Source organism: Plecotus auritus (assembly GCF_963455305.1).
Source record: "Plecotus auritus genome assembly, chromosome: 8".
NCBI classification, from domain to species: Eukaryota; Metazoa; Chordata; class Mammalia; order Chiroptera; family Vespertilionidae; genus Plecotus; species Plecotus auritus.
In genome coordinates, this window is record NC_137782.1 from 8,632,616 (window position 1) to 8,653,340 (window position 20,725).

General features: G+C 37.8%; 1 protein-coding gene across 4 annotated transcripts in view; it reads right to left on the reverse strand.

Moving 5' to 3' along the window:
• DCC (DCC netrin 1 receptor) overlaps positions 1–20,725 on the reverse strand; it is a 983,595-nt gene that overhangs the window by 227,967 nt on the left and 734,903 nt on the right. For all 4 annotated transcript variants that reach the window (XM_080683404.1, XM_080683403.1, XM_080683405.1 and 1 more), the window contains exons 10-12: positions 12,653–12,801; positions 10,662–10,800; positions 5,559–5,608 (exon numbers count right to left, since the gene is read on the reverse strand). In XM_080683404.1, the coding sequence (XP_080539530.1) occupies positions 5,559–5,608; positions 10,662–10,800; positions 12,653–12,801 (338 nt within the window). The remainder of the gene's footprint in view (positions 1–5,558; positions 5,609–10,661; positions 10,801–12,652; positions 12,802–20,725) is intronic.

A 20,725-nucleotide genomic window follows, 5' to 3' on the forward strand; every position in this document is an offset into this window, starting at 1 on the left:
GGCCTCTCATTTATGCAGATGCTGTAATATATGGCATAGGTAATCTTCATGCAATGGGCCTCTAGTATAATATAAAATGTATATTCAGTTTATTCTAGAAATGTAGACAAAACCAGAAGACTCCACTATAAGAACTGTGGGGAAACATTGCCTTCCTTATAATTATGCTCCTGTTTTTGCATCCTCCACAAAACTGTTTCAGTCACAATTTCCAGGACATTAGCTATGCTCAAGGAACAGTCACACAATGGATCAATAAAGGGATCAATAAGATAAACATCAGAGATCTACACCTCCTTGAACTGAATTGATGGATAACTGCTCCAGACACCGTGTTCAAACAGAAATCTCTGTGTATTATGATTGAGTACAAATACCAGTGTTTGTGAGCATAAACGTTATTGTATTTAAATTGTTCATCAGTAAGCAAATGCCAGTTTCTAAGTTATTGTTAAGTGGAACCAATCATCTCAGGTCTCCCATGTGTCTTCTTTCTCTGCACTAAATCCATTTCAGAAACCCACTATATTTGTGAGGGGAGGACTCAGAGCTCTGGTTCCAAAAACCTCAGTCCCAAAGTGTATTTTATAAAGGATTTAGGATGATTCAGAAAGAAATCAAATTATGATTTTCTCCCCAGAGCTATCTGAGGCCCATGCTTCTGAATAACATAAAACAGGAAGATGGCCATTTACAGGACAGTTCCAGAACACCTGTGTGCAGAAGTGTTTTCAGGGAGATTATATGCAGCAGGGAGCAATGTGAATTCCATGTCCTCTGCACAGCCAAGAGAAGACAACCCCAATTTCAGACAGGAAACCACAAAGCACCTGCAAATTAACATCGTAGCTCACATCGCCTCTTGGTTTTCCCTTCCTCCCTTTTCTCCCCTTCTCTTCATTTTCACACTTTTGCTCTCAGTACCTAAGGATTGGTAGGTATCCCAGATGGGGTCAAATGCAAATGACTCACTCAGCTGTTCACTTGGCTGTCACTTCTGTTGAAAAGGGAAGTATCATTTGCCCAAGGACAGGAGAGAGAGACCTCACGCTAAATCCCCCGCTTCACACTCCAACTTCAGAAGCATGGTATTAGTCAAGGTTAGTTATCCCAGGAAACAACACTTAGATTCCCTCTGTAATGTTAAAAATGTATATATATATATGTTAAAACATTGGGGGCCAAAATGACCAGTTTGGTGTCTGGAGTTAGAATAGTTGTTTTAGTTCTCCCTTTGGTTAGTACATGGATAAAGAAAATTATATGATCACTAAACTAATTTTCAAGTTATTTAAGCACTAGAAGCCTGATGCATGAAGATTCGTGCTAGAATGGGCTTTCCTTTCCCTGGCTGCTGGAACCGCCTTTCCACTCCAGCCCAACCCCTTTACGCTCAGACCCCAGAGCTGCCTCTTTCTGCGCCAGCCCTGCCTTCCCATGCTGCCCAGAGGCCCTGAGAAACTGGGGGTGGGGCAGAATGCCTGCGTCCTGCCCCTGTCACTCGGCACCTGTGTATGCAAATTAACTGCCATTTTTGTTGGGTTAATTTGCATATCACTCCTGATTGGCTGGTGGCGTAGCGGAGGTATGGTCAATTTACATATTTGTCTATTATTAGGTAAGATGCCAAATCCTGCTGACACCCAGGGGAGTGAGATGCTTTGAGACCCAGCAAGAAACCAGCCACAAAATCTACTGTTGCAGAGAGGAGGGCACACACTCCATCTAATTGTAGTAAAAGAGCTTCCAGAAATGCAACACAATGACTTCCACATAGATGCTTCTGATGCTCAAGGATAAGGATTTCAACAATAGAGAGGTGTGCCGTGACATAAGGAGAGGAATCCAATATTCTGCACTTAAAAAATCTACACCTGTATGATAATCTATGCCCAGTGGTATTTGTGTGTGTGTGTGTGTGTGTGTGTGTGTGTGTGTGTTGTTGTTTAAATTTGGGTTTAATATTTTTATTCCTTAAAATCACCCTATAGTGTTCAGTTAATAAATATCTGAACTTGTCAGTGAAGATCAGTATATTTTAGCTAATATGCTTGTGCCATTTTCTCTAACTCTATAAAGATAAAATGATTGAGAATCTACAAAGTGAAAATACAGTTACAGATGTTTGGAGGCATGAGAGATTTCAGAGGTGATCTCTCCAACTCTCTCATTTTACCAATGAGGATATAATGTCAACTTTGAAGAGTTAGAATAGGTTAAGCATGACTAGATAAAACAAATCTTCTCTCACATGTTTTCCTAATAAACTGTGAGCTCTATAGAGGCAAAGCCTATTCATGGCTTTAGCATTAGACATATGTAGATACAGATATAGATAGATATAGTATATATACATATATATATACATATATATATATATATATATATATATATATATATATTTATATATTACCTACCATTATATATAAAATGTGAGAGAGAATCATTGATAGGCTGCTTCCTGCATGCCCCACACTGGGGATCGAGCCCACAACCTGGGCATATGACCTGACAGGGATTCAAACTGTGACCTCCTGGTTCATAGGTCGACATTTAACCACTGAGCTATGGCAGCCGGGCCATAGAAAGTTTTCTTAATAAAACAATCACATTTTAAAGTCTATACTCTAAAGCATTATTTTCTTTTCTCCCAAAAATATTTGCTGTCGTAAGCAAAATTTTAGTGCAAAAAATAGCCATCTTATATTACCTAAACTAGTACCTATAGTTCAAGTCCTTCCTTCAAAACCAAATTTGTGTTCTCATTTACCCTGCAGAAAGGGATCTAGTCTTTCCTGTGGTTATAGCTTTATAAGGTACCTACTACACTCCCTTTTCAAGAACAAGAGTAACAAAATTTCCTTTAGTTCTTTTTCCTAAGTGCATAAGGTACTTTCTGTTTACATACCCTGGATCATGATTTCTTGGTTCAACTGGCTTATAGGTGGCCATATCCCTAGCACGTACCTATAAATGTGACTTTTCAGTTCTAGCCATCTGCGTGCAAAAATATTAGCACCACCAAATTTCCTCATTGCTTATCTATAAAAAGATCAATTATGTTTTATAACTGCAATTTTTAAAAATATACACTTAATGATTTCAGAGAGGAAGGGAGAGGGAGAGAGAGAAACATCAATGATGAGAGAGAATCATTGATTGGCTGCCTCCTGCACGTCCTCTACTAGGGATTGAGTTCACACCCTGGGCATGTGCCCTTGATTGAAATCAAACCACAGGCCGACTCTCTATCCAATGACCAAACTGGCTAGGGCATAGAACTTAAAATTTGATACAGAGTAACATTTTAAAATCTGACTGTTCCTTCTATAGTACATAAAAATCCCAAGTAAAAAGAATAACCTAAAAGTCATAATTCTGTTAGTCTAAAAGAATACAATATTTATTCAACAGTTTCTTTTTAAATAAATTATGTTCCTTGAAATGGTATTAGTCAAGAGTAAATATTAGTACGTTTGAGAACTATTGTTTCAAACAAAAGATGACTATCAAAATAGAATGTTGTTTTTATCTTTCTCTGCATCAAGATATTGGGACTGATAAAAGCATGTTTAGATCATCCAGTTTCTTTTCTCTAGGTAACAATCCAAGAAAATAATTTATAATTTCTCAAAAGCTAGGAAATAAGATCACAGAGGGAGGGAGAGGAAATGAAGAGACATTCTGGCATCTGGGCCAACTGTATTCACTCTGCAAAGCTCCAAGCAAGTTACATTTCCTAGCAGTGCAGTTACAAGAGAATGGAAGCAGGAGTGTGTGTATGTGGTTGCTGCAAGCATCACATATTATAGAAGAGTATGGGCTGGTGTGTGTGTGTGTGTGTGTGTGTGTGTGTGTGTGTGTGTGTGTGTGTGTGTGTAGGTAGATAGATGATAGACAGACAGAAGTCAGTTTTTCAATCTAGGAATTCCCTGTTCAGGAAAGTAATAAATCCATTTTCAAATAACAGTCATCATCCAGGGTCACTCAGTAATGCCTCATTCACATTTCAGAACAAGACATTCACCCATAGTTGAGTAGACTTTTAGGGGATACAAGCGCACATATGAAATAGCTTTATATCAATTTCTATGTTGTGTCTTGGAAGAAAGATATGAGGTGGATTAAAATGCTAATAAAAATGAGTCATTCAAAAAAGAGGAATTACAATATGCTTTCTTTCCAAATTTCATTCAATAACAACCTATAATAATTGTAGAAACCTTTTTGACTTTACTTTGGCAATCTCTTAATCCGAGTGGTGCATTTATTGTTGCCGCAAACAATGTCTTTGTTAGGGTGATGTGTTTTTTTTCCTGGTTATTTTCCTTTAGCTTATTTTCTCTCCCTAAATTCACTTATTTTCATCCCTTCTAATTTTAAATTTATCTCACTACTTCTTATCCAACACGCTGCCTAAAAATATAAGAGGCTAACAATTTTAGAGGCATCTCACGAGCTCCAAAAGATAAATTCATACGAGAGAGGAAAATCTGGTCAAAGTCACCAGAATATGGCTGCATCAGAGATTTTTGCAAAATATGGCAAAGATTTGTACATTGATTGAAGTAGTCGCTACTGACATTAAGTTGGCCTATTGTATATGTTATGTTGCTATTTCCTTGTGATAAACCAACAAGGAAGGCGTTACTGCCCGTACATCATGAATAGAGAAACTGACATTTGATGAGTTTGGGAAGTTTTCTAAGATCACATACAGATATTAAAAGGGAAAGCTAGGCTTAAACCCCCGAGTGTGAGTTTCTCGAAGACCCGCGGAATTCCCCTGCTGTGTCCAGAGCTGAGACCAGTGAAGTCAATCCTGCTCTGAGGCCCAGGGACAGTAAACACAACCAAAGAGCACACACCCAGGTCATGACAGAGCCAAGCCTGACCGATCCTTGTTTGCTTCTCTCTTCCATGAGGTTTGGACTGGTTTCCAACCCTGAGACACACTGGAAATAAGATGTTTCTAGAAAACTGATTTTTGGCATTAAGTTCTTTTCTTCAGATATAACTAGCCCAACTTAAGTCCTTTTGAAAATTATATCCACTTTCCAGGTCAGGAAACATTGGCCATTGGGTGATGTTGCTTCATAAATACAACCTTTTTAGACCTCAAGAATGCCATCACTGTCCATAGACATAAGGGAAGCATAGAGATGATGATGAAGCATTTAATTCTAATTAACCTTTCAGCAAACAAAACCTTTCTTTATCCCTCTCTTTCAATTGTCTTATTCATTCCTATATTCAATTGTTCCAGCTTGCATACTAGTATGCCGTCCTATACTGGGGAGTATCAGTAAATAGAACTTTTTCTTCCTGATGGAATAGCCTTTCATTGTTATAACACTTATAAAATTAAGTGTAAAAGTAAGCACATTCTCCCTATAGTGAATTCAAGTGTGGTCTAAGAAGATGCGGGAACAATGACACTCACTGCACCCTTCTGGACATTTCTTTACGTGGGGACACCATTCACCCTGCACAGTGGATGAGTGAGCAAAGGTCATGTGTCTGCAGGTAACAAAACAGTGAACATTTCAACAACTCACCCTCGAATTCACCACTTCCAGGGAGACATTCTGAGGTGGCGCACTTGGCACTGAAAGGAATAAAACAAGGTGAGATGGTTACTGCCAGCGTCAGGAAAGAGAAACTAGATCACTCAGAAAGGGGTCTTTTTCACAGTTCATACTGACAAGCAGGTAGGTTAATCCAGGTGGGTGGCACTTTAAAATTTTCCTGAAGAGATTTAAAAACACACACACTGCATTTGTTTATTTCTGCTCACTTGGTGGGCTAGTTACCCATCTAGGGAGCCCCAAATACTATTAGGCAAGAGAGCACCTGCCCTGATACCAAACACTGACATTTAATAACAGCTTTCTGGTGCTAACCTTCCCAGGAAACCAGTACAAACACACAGAAGGTCTCCTAGAGTGGCTTTAAAGGCTTCAGATACCGTGCATTTCAGCATCTGCATGGTTTTAGGATGAAACGTGTCATTCTAATGGTCACTTGTGTTGCTCAATCCCTTTAATGCAACCTTTATTATCTCTTAAAAGGTGAAAAGAAGAACTACAACCCCCCACCCCCCCCCCCTTATTTTCAGCTGTACGTGATTAAACCCCTCTGTCACAGATGCGGGTTACCGAATGGCATTTGGTGAGTCGATTCCATTAACAAAGGAGCCGTTTATTTTTCTTTGTGGATTTTCTGGGAATTTTGTTTCTCTTGCCGGCACTTTGATTGCCCCATTCATGAAATAAGGAAGAACATACACAGTTTTCCCCACAACACTTATCATGAATATTTACTATAGCAAAAAGCAAACATTCTAGCATGTGAGGAATTCAAAGACAACCATTCCTTGAACGGCTGTTCTGTCTCAGCCACTATTCTAGATGTCTTAGGTGAATCATAAAAAAATAAAGCTCTCTGTCCCACAATAGAAATAGAAGTAGCAGTTAACAAATGTTTATACATATTAATCTGTAAAATGAGTAGTACCTCTCCTTCTTCAGGATGAATCGGTGCGTTTCACAGGGAAGAAATGCTCTTAGCATTTTCAGTAATTTTTTGTCATGCTCTCTCTTCTTTTACTTAAACATGGACAATATCTATGTTTTACTGGGTTACCTAGGTTTTACCCAAAATTTAATTATGCTATACTCTGATTTTAGCTTCTGAAATATAATCAGCATAATGGCATGATATATGTATTATTAATTATTATATCCTCTAATCTGACATCTAACAAATAACTCAATGATTAAATAAACAAATGAGTAGTTACTTAAATCTTAGCTCCTGGGCTTTTCTGGATAGGATGGGAATTGTAACCACTTATTTTGTTGTAATTTTGAACTTGTCTTAGTGTTTGATAAAGGCTATAGCTAATGTAGCTGGTGATAAATTGTTCACTGGACACTTGTTTTTCATGAGTTACACCAAGTATTTTTAAAATATATTTCATAATTTAAAAAATAGATGTTATTTTTTAATTTGTTTCAGTTCATATTATAGTTTTCTTATAGAATATAGAATATAAACCCCACAGGGATCAGAATTGTTGTCCCTTTTGCTACTACATCCCCAGTATCAACAGGAATCCAGCACATCAGGCGCACTCAGCCAATAGGTGTTGGAGAAATGTTGTAAGATATTTAAAAATATTTTTCATATTCAGGGTTTCACAAGCTTTTGTCTTACAATTATTTGATTAAGTTATAGCATATGTATAGTAAAATGCACAAGTCTTGAATGTATGACTTGATAAAGTTGTCTGAGTGTTCCCATTGAAACACCACTGAGATCAAGAAATAGAACATTTATAGTCCCTTGGAAAGCTCACTTGCATCTCTTCCCAGTCATACCACTATTCTGACTTCTAACTCCATCATTAGTTTAGCTTGTTTTTGAGCTTACTAAAAATGAAATCAGAGTTGTTTTTTATCCAGGCTGCATCTTTTGCTCATTACCAGTTTCTTTCATGTTGTTGCATGGAGCAATAGTTTTTGTTTCTGTTGTTTGTTTGTTGTTGTTATTTATTTTTTATTTTTAATCCTCATCTGAGGATATTTTTCCATTGATTTTTAGAGAGAGTGGAAGGGAGAGGGAGAGACAGAGAGAGATACTGATGTGAGAGAACTGCATCCATTGGTTGCCTCCTGCAGGAGCCCTGACCAGGGCCCGGGTTGGGGAGGAGCCTGCAACCGAGGTACATACCCTTGACTGGAATCAAACCCAGGACCCTTCGATCCACAGGCTATTGCTCTATCCACTGAGCCAACTGGCTAGGGCTGTTGTTATTTTTTATTACTCCATAGTATTACAATATAGTATATGACTATTCTGTTTTATATTTTCCACTCTACTGACAAATAATATTTGGACTATGTCCAGTTGGAGGCTCTAAGATTAAAGCTGCTTGATATTCTTGCACATATCTCTAGCTGGACAATTACACTCATTTCCTTCATTATATACCAAGGAGTAGAATACTGGCAAAGTGCAAACCCCAATGGGGGGTGAAACATGCTAAGCTTCGATAGATATAAACTTGACCAAAGTGGTTGTACTAATTTACACTCCTACTAAGAATATAGCAAAGTTCCAGATGCTTTATATCTTTACCAACATTGGGGATTTTCGATTTTTAAAATTTTAGACAGTTGGTAGGTGTATTCTGTTATTTTAGCCAGTTGGTAGGTGTATTGTGTTTTTATTTTTAATTAAATATATTGGGGTTACATTGGTTAATAAGATTATATTCCACATGATAGTATAATATTTACATGTCATATACTACATGTTACACCCACTTTTTCACAATTAATTTCAGAATATAATTTCAGTAACACTAGATGGATTTATGATAGGTGAATGAATTTTGGAGTAAGAAGAAATTTACTTAAAATTACCACACATTTTTTTCTAGGTACTGGTTAGTTGAAATGTAGTAGTAACCCTCAAATGTCATTTTAATGTAAGTTTCAAAATAGTATTTCCAGAAAGCCAAAAATATATGAGAAAGGATACCTATATTCACTTCTTTTTTAACCACTACAACTTGATAAGTATCAATATTATTTTCTGTACTGGGGATTGAAAGCCACAAAGTCCTAAACTAAAAGTGGGTTTATACCATGGTGTTGATGTATTTTGTCTATTTTTTTTGGAGATATAAATCTCTCTTACTGTCCATTGATAGCACACTGGCTATTCTTGCCTTAGTTAGTCAGGAAAGAAAGTAGAGAATTTGTTCTATAGTAATTTTTGCTATTAATGGAGAAAGGGACACACACATTGGCATAGATTACATTTAGTAAATACTTAGATATATGTCATGCTCATGTTTTAGGTGTTTACATGGATTAGCCCATTTAATTTTCACATCTCCCTTTTAGTCAAGGAGAAATGGGCTTGCCTGGGACTGGGAAGTAGGTGACTATTAAATGCGATTAAATACATATCTATATGATGCATGACCTCACCATGCACAGCTTCATAGAGGAGAAGACGTCACACTGGAGTGGAGAGAAGGGGACTGGGTGGTAAGAAATGGAAGCCAAAAGTGCAGGGTTTTTTGTTGGAAACGTGACTTGACTATAGATGAAGCAGACATGTTCAGGGAGCCCACATAAGAGGGTCATGAAGTTCCTGTTTTCTCCTATCAAATGTATCTGATAGAGAAAAATTGGGGTCCCTTGCACAGTGATGCTTGTTGGGTAAGGATCATGAAATCCTTTGATATAGTGACAGGCATTTTCTAACTCCTAAATTTCTACATTTCCATTATCATTAACATTTCTAAGTGATAATTCTTGGACTAATGAGTAATAATCTATCTTTCTCACTATGACATTTAAAACCTAAGTGGAAAATAAGGCCACAGTCTTACAGTTCAGAGTGTGAATGAAATCTACATAAATTATGCAAAATATTCATTTTCATTTGTTTTTCTTTTATTTTTATAATTATAAGTTGTGAAGTAATTTATTCTGCCAACAAATATTCTGTTCTGTCTTCAGTAACAGAATCATTTGGATGGGCATAAGAATTACATTAAAAATGAAGAGGTGTCACACATAGAACATTTTTTTAAAATGGAAATTGCAAATGAGTTTGACTCATGTGTCATTGTTGTACTACCCTTAATAACACGGATGCCCTTCCTCATCCCACTGATGTTGTGTGAAATGTAGGCCCAGATACTCCCCAGATTAAAGAATGGTGGATTGGTCAAGGAATCACAAGCTAAAGTCATTTTTTTTGAAATTCAAAAATTAATAATTTATAGAATTACACACACCAACATGGAAACCAGCACTGAAAAGAAATAGCTTGTTGCCTTTTTAATATTCATGGAGGTCACATCTCTGCATTTCTACACCTGCCCGAATTTTCACTGATCCCACATCCTATACTCCGCTGTACTTTGACTTTTTATTAATTTTCCCATTTCATTATTATCGATTTCTTATACTTATATTTTCCTCAGCTACTGTTTTGTCCAGTCTATCCTCTTTATGAAGTCTTCTTCCTCTCTTTTATGACATTTAAAAAGGTGTGTGTAATCTTTCATTTTTTAGCATGGAACAATTAAGTGTATATGTTTTATATTCAGCTGTAATACTTTCAATGTTGGATTATTTGGCCTAAATCCTTATGCTATACTTTCAAATGAAGGTGAATATGTAGAATTTCCCATCAATGAAATTTTTAAACATCTACCTTTTTTAAGAATGAGAAATAAAAGTGACATGCCAATGTATATAGTCCAGATACATGTACAAATGTGTTTGTGGTAAAAGAAATAGAGAAAAATGCAAAAAAAAAATAATTTTGAGCTCCTAGGCAGTAGTCACATTTGAAGATTACCTATGAGGACATCCTGACTTATGAAAGTTTAAATTTGACTGTAAAAGTTTGAGTGAAGTAGCTAAAATTCTAATGTATGCTAATATATCCCATCAAGTTTTAGTTGGGAAACCTTGAAAATGAAATCTCTGACATAGACACCATATTATTCGATTATAGTGTGAAAGTGACATAAAATATGTGTAAACATGACATAAAATATGACATAAAATAGTGACATAAAAAAGTGACATGACAAATATGTGAGTCAAGTGTTACTGGCTATAACTTACCATCAGAAAGCGTAACCACCGTTACGTCGTCAGTAGAGACTCCTGGCCCATAGCGATTATAAGCTAGGAACCGAAGACTATATTCTGTGAATTTTTTCAGGCCTTCCAGCTTATAAGACAGTCCATCAACCTCTATATTCTGGAGACATAAAACAACTGTTATTCAGGAGGCACATGGAAGCCGAAATGGCAGCCATTCTGTTTAATCAGTAAATTGGATATTAGACGCTTACTCTCGAAACCACACTCTGGCCTTAGAATGAATTGTTGTAAAATCTGCTTGTGACACTCCCTCTCCCACTGAAGCCAGACCTCTCTGCAGACTCCTGGTTAAAACAGCACCGTGCTGTTTTTACAGTCATTAAGTTCCAATCTGTTTAACACCACCTAATGTATTGAATAGAGTGGTCACACTGAGATCCTGACAGGCAGGAGGCAGCTATTAAATTCAGGGGAACAGAGCGCTGCTCCTGCACCCTAAGTGGACAGCTCCCCAGGAAACAGCAGACTTCCTTCTTCCCTAGCGGAAACAGACTCATGTCTCTTGAAACTGACAGAGTTTGCCACCGTTTGTGTCTGCCTGAATGCTGTGAGGGAGGCTGGGTGCTGCTTTCAGCCCTTCATCGCTGCAGAAATGAGGTGCTGAAGGTCAAGGTCACTGAGCAATCACAGCCAGTTTGCTTCAGAAGACCCATTATTTAGCTCTCTGCTAGGATCCTCTCACTCACATCTATCTTGGCTAACATCATTTTGGGATTTATTTAAATGGATTGGTGATATGCATTATTGAAGAGCTAAAATATGTAGAAAAGTGGATAGAATAGGAAGATGAAACTAAGAGCTAAAGGGCAAGCACAAAAAGTGGAATGAATGATTACATAGGAGGGATTCTTAGTGATTCTTATTTTACAACATGACTTGGGAATTAGAACTATTTCTGAATAAAACTGCTGCAAAAACAGTTTTTAAGTGAAAAAACCTCTATCACCCACCCAGTTTATGGGGAAGCACGAAGACCACAGTAGGCTTGGAAACTTCACAATGACCTAAGAACTCGGCTGTCCCAAGGTCACCTCTCTGTCTTTCCCATTTAACTACATACTTGCCTATACAACTTTTCCCACATGAAGTTGAGAATATGGAAGTAAACATCTCAATAGTCATAAGCCCTAGCCAGTTTGGCTCAGTGGAGAGAGCGTCGGCCCGCGGATTGAAGGGTCCTGGGTTTGATTCCGGTCAGGGCCCGTACCTCGGTTGCAGGTTCCCCAGCCTGGTCGGGGTGTGTACAGGAGGCAACCAATCAATGTGTCTCTCTCACATCAATGTCTCTCTCTCTCTCTCCCTTCCACTCTGTCTAAAAATCAGTGGAAAAATATCAATAGTCATATACAGTCACAAAGGAGAACTGCTGAGTCTCGCGAGTCTCCCTAAGACTCACTCACTCTTACTTTATCAGAAATCCAATTGGCTTATTTTCTGATGTCTGTACTAACCACAGATTGGGGGAAATGTAAGAAGGAGGCAGGTAGACTTCTGGAGTAAGGTAGACTGAAAAAAAAAAAGTGACAGGTGACAGTCTGATATGGGGAGAAGACAGACACACCATCAAATAGATAAGAATGAAAACAGCAACTTGGGTGATGTCATTGACAATAAGATAAATCCTCCCTTAGGGTAAGGACTGAAAATACAAATGCTTCCTGGGACCAGATGGGTTAATACAAATGTGGTTCCACTGGCCTGGGCACCTACATACTCACACAAAACATTGGTATTCTTTCTGATTCATCTCATTACCCATTGGCCTCTCTTAGCACCAGAATTCAATTAAATTGCTTAGCATTTCAAGTAACAGGTACTTTAAAACTGATCAACTAATTAATTAATATGCCGGGCACTGGACTAGACATCAGGAGCTTACAAGTGCCTATTTCTCCAGGCCTAGAGCCACACCAACAGGTGGCAGCAGTGGGACCCATTCCCTCGCCTACCTGTTCCTTCCCGGTAGACACCTCAGTGCAGAACAATCTGTAACCTTGAACTGGGCCATTTGCATAGGCGGGGGGTTCCCAGGTAATAAGAATTGAGGTAGGTGAAGTAGATACAGCTTGCAGGTTTTCTACGGGCCCTGGAACTTGCACTGTGTACAAGAGAAATGAATTAGTACAAGAGGGCTCTCTTTCTCCAAACAATCAGAATTACATCTTTTACAGTTTGAGGAAATTATAGCAGCATGTAGTATCTTTAAAACCATACAAAATAAGAATATAAAACCATAAAATACACAGTAGTAACATTTTAGAGTTATTTCTCATTTTCATATTCAGAAGAGGACTTATATTCATCTACATTTCTTAGTTCATTTTACAGTTGAAGAAACTGGTCAAGGAGTATAAGCGACTAGGATAATAGGAGGAAAAGATGGGGTTCTTAATCAAAATTCTTAGTGTGGAGAAAGTTCCACTGTGCCATTGTGGCTTTGCCTGTGTCTTGCTAGTGACTGCGGAGGGAAAAGAGAAACTACCATGAGCATACTTGGACATCTTGGTTCCACTTATCACGCCAGTCGGCAGCACGGCTATGGATAATTGACCACACTCGTTGTCTTTAGTCAGCATTTGAAGGTCTTGCCCAATTCTGAGTCCTTTATATCAGTTGCAGGATTTAATTTCCCATTTTACTTTCTAGTATTCCATTTTCTCTCATGACTATTAACTCAATCAAGGATAAGTAACTTCCGCATCAGAGTAATTAGACAGCACAGGTCTACATTTACTTAAGCATACACTGTGTCCAGATGTATTTTCAGATCCCGAAATTTTCAAATGTTAGAAAGCTAACATGGTGGGTATGCAGAGTTTTATGTAAGATCCCTGGTTGGGTCTGTGGTAGTACCCTGTTATCAAATCATATATTTTCAACAAAACATATGATATTTATATCAAATAGAATTATTAAAGACTACCCATAGTCTAGCATAAGATCAGGTCTGGGTACAAAATGAGTTAAGAAAATCCTTCAGTAAAAGCCCACCATCCAGATATCATTGCTGACATGTACACATAAGGAACTGTTTGACATTGAGATGGAAACTCAGAACTGTTGGACATTGAAATTGGGACTCAAACATTTTTTTGTTATTATATGTTTATTTCTAGTCTGCAGAGGCAAGATTTTTTAAAAGAAAGAAAAGGGGAAAAAATAGATACAGAAGCAAAGAAAGATTGAACAGACTGTCAAACTACAGCGGGGAGGCAGAGGAGGTTTTTTTTTTGGGGGGGGAGGGGGCTGTAAGAGATCAACTGAAGGACTTGTACGCATGCATATAAGCATAACCAATAGATAAAAGACACTGGGGGGGCAGGTAAAGGCATGTACTGGGGGGAAGGGAAGACTGGGGGGAGGTCAATGGGGAGAAAAAAAGAGACATATGTACTACTATTTGTAATACTTCAAACAATTAAAAAAATTAAAAAAAAGAAAATCCTTCAGATTCCAGCTTTGCAAATGTTGAACTTGTGCCTAATTTTTTTATTTGTGCAAATATACCTAAATATAACATGTACGGATTGTGAATGGTAAATGGAAAATAGCCATGCTATTACAATCTAAAATAAATAAAGTCTTAGCACTGCAAGTGTAACTATGTTAACTTAACATGCCGTGTAGGTTCTTGGGTACCACCTAGCTTTGGATAGCTATATATTAAAGGCCCAAATTACAGTTTTGCGAGTCTGAACTTCCATATCAAATTATCGTATGGAAAAGTGGCTGACATATCTAATAACACCTTTCTTAGATCTGCCTGGCACCTATGTCTCGGGATCATTTTTCAGAATTTGTTCCATGAAACCCAACCACCTTAAGGTATTACTGTTCACACATTCATTTGGGGAAAATAAATATATTCATGTCAGAAATACACATTTTATGTCACTTTCACATATTTTTCCCACCAGTTGCCCAATCTTGCCATTATTACTGACAATTGCATTCTTTTCACCTTTACAAATGACTGTTAAGAACTTCTTAAAAACTTATTTAGAAATTATTTTAAACCTACAATTTTAACAATGAGAGTAATACAAAGAACAGCCACATTCCCTTTATCCAGATATACCCATTGTTAACACTGCTCTATATATTTTATCATTATCTATCTCGCTATACATATATAGTCTTCCTTTCTATATATATTTATAGATTGCATTACCACCTATTATATATAGATTTTATGTGTAGTAAGTGATAAATTCTACCTATAACCTATATAAATACATATTGTGAGACTATTTATCTATTATCTCTTGATAGAAAGAATATGTATCTATATCTCTCTATTCAGATTAAGTTGTACACATCTTAGCTCTTTACCCCTATAAATTTTAGTGCATATTTCCTAAGAGCTAATGTGTACATGAATAATACAGTTATTAACTTCAGTGCATTTCGTATTCATTCAATAGTTTTATCTAATCTTCATCTGTATTGCAATCATGCCAACTGACCCGATGTTGTTACTGATGTAGCATTTCTCTACCTTTTCCTCAGCCGGTCTCTTTAGTCTGTTTTAAGCTGAAACAGTTCCAGACCTTTCTTTATCTTTAAGCCATTTGTATGTTTGCAGACTATAGTCTTTTTTTAATTAATAGAATGTTTCTTCATGTTGAATTTAGGTTATACATTCCAGCCGGAGAGGAAACATGAAGAGATGTCTGTCCTTCTCAGGGCATCACCTCCGGAGGCACAAGACCTCTCTCAGTCACTTGGATGTGAATGTTGGGTACCTGGTCAAGGTGCTGTCAGGTTTCTCCATGGTAGAACTAACTGCCCACCCTGCACTCCCACCCCGACTCTGACCCCTGCTCCACCACTTCCAGCTAATAAGCAATCTGTGGGGAGATGACTACAGCAAGACCAGGTAAATATCATGTTCTTTAGTAGCTTCCCTTAGAGTCAGCATCGACTCATGGTTCTTGATGGAATCAGTCTTTACCAGGGTGATTACTTTTCTATTCAAGCACTTCTTCTGAATTAGCAACTTGCCACTCAGCATTCAATTATAAGCAAGAGCCTGTATTTTTCTCTATTTATGTATCTATTATTGTTATGGGGACATGGGTTCCTTATCATAGTCTACAATTCATTATTGTTCTTAATTGTGGAGAAGTGCAGGACTTGGCTGGAAAGTCTGTAAGGAGGATTCTCTGGAAGGTTGGGGACCTTGCCGGAGGCGCCAGTCCCTACCTTGACTTTTCCAAACAAGTCTGGTCCCCTGGGTGTTTTGCTGGAATCTCTATGTTTAGTCTTTAGACCCCACCTTGTAGGAGCACATACTTTCTCAAGGATGCTTACCCGCTGATTGTATCTCGAGGTTAATTTAGTTCAAGCTGTTGTGACAATAAAAGGCTAAGGAGGCAGGCAATCGGGACTGTTTTGGTTCCTAAAGCCAAACAAGCCCCTTAGCCTTCTCTTTCACAGAAACGTGTGTCAGAAGAATCTATTCATCCGTTGCTCAGGGTCTGCTGGTCAACCCTGGCACTAAATTATTCGGGTGTTTGAATTGTGCCAAATTTGGCCAGTGGGGCCCCCTTTAATCTTCTGTCCTATGACATGCCCCATCCTTTACAGGAGCACTTCCTTTCTTCCTGGCATAATATATTATAGGTCCATCTTGATCCTGCCCCAGCTCTGGAATCATATTTCTCCAAAGATTTCTGGTTCCTTTCTCGGGGAATGGTATCCGAGACAAAGGTCAGGGTGTTAGACTGCTCATTGCTGTTCAGTTGTCCTTGCTTCTAGATCAGGAGTGGGCAAACTTTTTGACTCGAGGGCCACAATGGGTTCTTAAACTGGACCGGAGGGCCAGAACAAAAGCATGGATGGAGTGTTTGTGTGAACTAATATAAATTCAAAGTAAAGGAGCGGAGGGGAGAGCAAGAGAACCCTCCGTTCTTTCGGCTCCGCGGGCCGGATAGAACAGCCGAACGGGCTGGATCTGGCCCGCAGGCCGTAGTTTGCCCATGGCTATTCTAGATCCTTTCAGCAATAAGGAAACATATATGTGTGTGTATATACATACATATACAAATGCATAAGTGCATACATATACTAAAATATACAGATACATATGCATCTCTCTCATGACTCTATAGAGACGCCTCCTATTCCAAGCCATCTCTACACGGTTCATTATTGCGTTCCCTGTTCTTTATGCATCCTTTATTCCACAAGTAGACCTCTAGATCCCAAACAGTTGCACTTTGAAAGACATTGTATGAGAGCACCCCATGCTGCTGTTCTTCCAGGAAGGGATCATTTGTCCGTGGAAAATCCCCTCTTCTACAAAGGGGCCTTCGGTAGACAACACTGAACAACAGGGAGCCTTGCCTTGTGTCAAAGCTTACAGTGATACAATTAGAATTAGGTTATAATGAGGGAGGCATTTTGCTTCATGGGGAAAAACAAACCAAAGAAATTAAAAACTTGCCCACTGACATTTTCAACTGGATTTGCAAAGTACAATATTTGAAATAACAATATGAAAAATTAAGCAATTTGGGTGCTTCTATAATTTCACAGAGACAAAGCAAATAGCTCATGAGGGAACATTTCTGATTTGGAGTCCACTATTCTTCTAAGGAAGGTAGATGATAAAGAAAGGAGGAGACCTGAGGCTGAGCGACCTGCTCTGGCACATGTGCATGTGAGGGGTGCAGGATTTTGGAAGCTCACAGAGGATATCTGTGCAGCCCAGTGATGTGGAAAGTATTAACTGAATGAGTTCCTTCTCACTGCCCATGGCTAAAATGAAAGCACACTGCTTTCTACTAACATGGCTCATTCTGGGAACAAAGACTAAGGTTTAAACATGGCCCAACAGCAAGGTCATAATTCCTTCTGTGTGATGTAACACATTCAAGGGAGGCTTCCCAGGGTAGAAGCTTTCCCAGGAGGACTAGGAGAGAAGTGAGTGTATGGAAAGGTGGGGGGGGAGGTGGATGTTTGAGGAGATTCTGCTGATTAGCTCCACTGGAGCAAAGGGGGGTAACGGAAAACCATTAAAATTGATTTGAATTTTTGAAGAACAAGCCACCCGAGGATCTGGAAGAATGAGCTGAGAGGGTTGCCTGGCTTGGTAGGAGCCGGGGATGCACAGCCTGCTAAACTAGGACTAGTTGGGGGCATGGGGGTCAGACATGCCAACCTCACAACCACTTCCATCACAACTCGTGGGAAGAAGAGGCACAGGGACATCAGCTCAAGGAGCAACCCCACAAGAGCAAACATGAGGCCTGACTCCTCCCTGCTGAGCCCGGCCATGGCTGCTAGCATCTTGGCTCTTGGTCCAGAGGCTGGTCAAAAACCTCCACTTAGTTTCCCAAATAATAAGAGCAATTCTCTTCTCCGCAGGGATAGGCACAATGCGAGGGATATAGACGGCATTTAATAGATGTGTGGCAAATGAACGACTTTACATACAGTTCCCAAAGGTTACCGTAAATCACAAGCCTAAAATAAACTGTGTAGTCTAACTCATTTGATGTGGTTTATTCAGCATCGTCACTGCAAGTGATCAGAAGATAGTGTTTCCTCAACACACCTGGTGAGAACTGAAGTTGGTAGGCATGTCCGTGTTTGTCGTGTGCATGGAGCCTGTGTGCGCTCTGCACACAGTGTAATTTCTTTACGTGCACATGTAGCTCAGTCACTGAGGGGAAAACGCCAGGCAGTAAGTACCATAATTTGGATTCAGTTCACACTGGTAGTGCCTACTCTGATCACCTCTTAATCCACTGACTTCGTCTCCTCTCTGAATGGTCACTAGATCCTATCAGGAAAAAACCTGTGCCTAGGTTTCCAGAATTTCCAGCAGAAAATATAGACATCTGAATTAAAAAGGGGCATTCAGTTTAAGTACTTTCAAACAACTGTATGTATTTTCACCAGTTTTCATCCACGTGATAACATTCTATTTGCTGTTACAATGTTTCAATTATCTTTTTCTGAGAAAAGACTGCCTTTTACTACTAAATTATTTCCTACTTTAACTTTTTGTTATAAAATAAAATGAAAATATAATAACCTATGCTGTTCTGAATATAAACATCAAGACATCAAAGAATCACCATCAAATCATATTTTTATCATCTATATAATTATTTATTTTATCCAGACCCAAATACTGCCTGCCTGTGAGATATTCTTCCTCACAGCATCCATGGCTAGTACCAAGACTATTTTTCGCATAAACTATTAAATGCTTACTCTTCTTCACAATAGTGCTATAAATTCAAACTCATAAATTTCCTAACAGTTTCCCTTTGATTTATAGCTTTAATGGAGGTTTGTAGTTAACATATTGTGTTTTATGTTCATTGTGGAGGTATGTTTGTGTATGTATATATACATGATTATGCTTTCTTATTTAGATTCATATCATAAAGTATACTTAAGAATAACTTATATGGTTTTACATCTGATTTATTATATGTACATTAGAAAGAGAAAGAGAGAAAGAGAAAAAGGGAGACACAAAAATGTTCAACAATGGAAATTAGATGTGAAATCAATACAGTTAACCGCTTCTGCCTTCCATTTCATCACATCTTAGTATGTCAGTCAAGAAAGGTAATGGGCTTAACTACTCATCATTTCCAAGATGTCTTTAATAATCACCACTGATCCCTTCCTTTGGACAATAATTTTGTGGCAAACTGCATCTAATTTCTCTCCATCTCTATTCAGGTTACCTATTTCTTCAAAGAAAGGAAAGATTTCAGAATAGATGCATAATCCATGCAAGTAACTCATCAATCAATGTCAGCCTAACCAACCACCTTTTTAAATTTCAATATTGCGTTTCAGTAGAAAGTCATTATAGTACCTGTACCTAAGAACAAATTAAATACTTACGCCAAAGTAAATGAGATGTATTACATGTCACTATTTGCAAGGGGAACAGTAATTTCTGACTATATATAAATTTATAATATATCAGAGTACTTTATAATGAGATCTTATTGCATATTAATCTCTAAAATGGCATATAAACGTTAGCTGAATTTTTATTAAAGTAAGAGTTATCAGACATAGTCATACTGAAGACAAGATGTGTGTGTGAGGAGAGAGAGAGAGAGAGAGAGAGAGAGAGAGAGAGAGAGAGAGAATATCATTGTTTAATGAGTTCTAATTGATTATGATTAGAGTCAGAAGTATGGTTTCTTGTCCCTAATCTACTTATAGGAACCAGTCCTTAACATCAACGAGTCCATGGACACCCTGAAATTGTATAAACGTTTTCGAGAATGTAATATGTGTATTTTTGGAGGTGTAGGGTCCATAGTTCCCATCGTTCTTCAAATGTTAGCTCCCAATGTATTAGATAATATCTCTGCTTTATTTTAGTTTTGAAAACTGGTGCTTATTATCAAATCACTTGTACTGATTGTAAATTACTTCGTGATAGAAAATATGGTAATAATTTCACTTTAAAGAGACAGCTTCAACTTTTAATAAAATGCTCTTGGTTTCAAAAACTGAAATGTATGTGAATAGTTTTTATATTTCATTTTACAAATTATGGTCAAAGACATCTGAATTCATCTGGTTTAAATCACTAAATATTTTAGGTTTTATAAGATGTTAGGACTTCTGATTATTAAGAAATCACATAGCATATATTAATTAATACCCATTTTTCCTTTCTCTTGCTCTGTTTCTATTTCAATGTTATCTATCCATCTATCTTTCTGACTTTTCTTTACTGTAATGTGGTATTTGTATAAATCAGACTAAAACCTAAATTATGATTTATCAAATATATAGTTCTAAAAATATCTTGGGAGTTTAAATAATCCCTTTCAAATAAGAATGTGAATATAAGATTTTCATAGAAAAAGCTTTAGAAGGATCAAGATATGCCACTATCTTCATAATAGTGCATAAGGCTGATGTCTTTTCACCATTATGCTGATGTTTCTCAGCTGGAAGTCTGAAATGAAGACAAATGTTAGTGTCAGAGAATGTGTAGTTGAACATTTGAATATTTAAAGTCTTTTCTA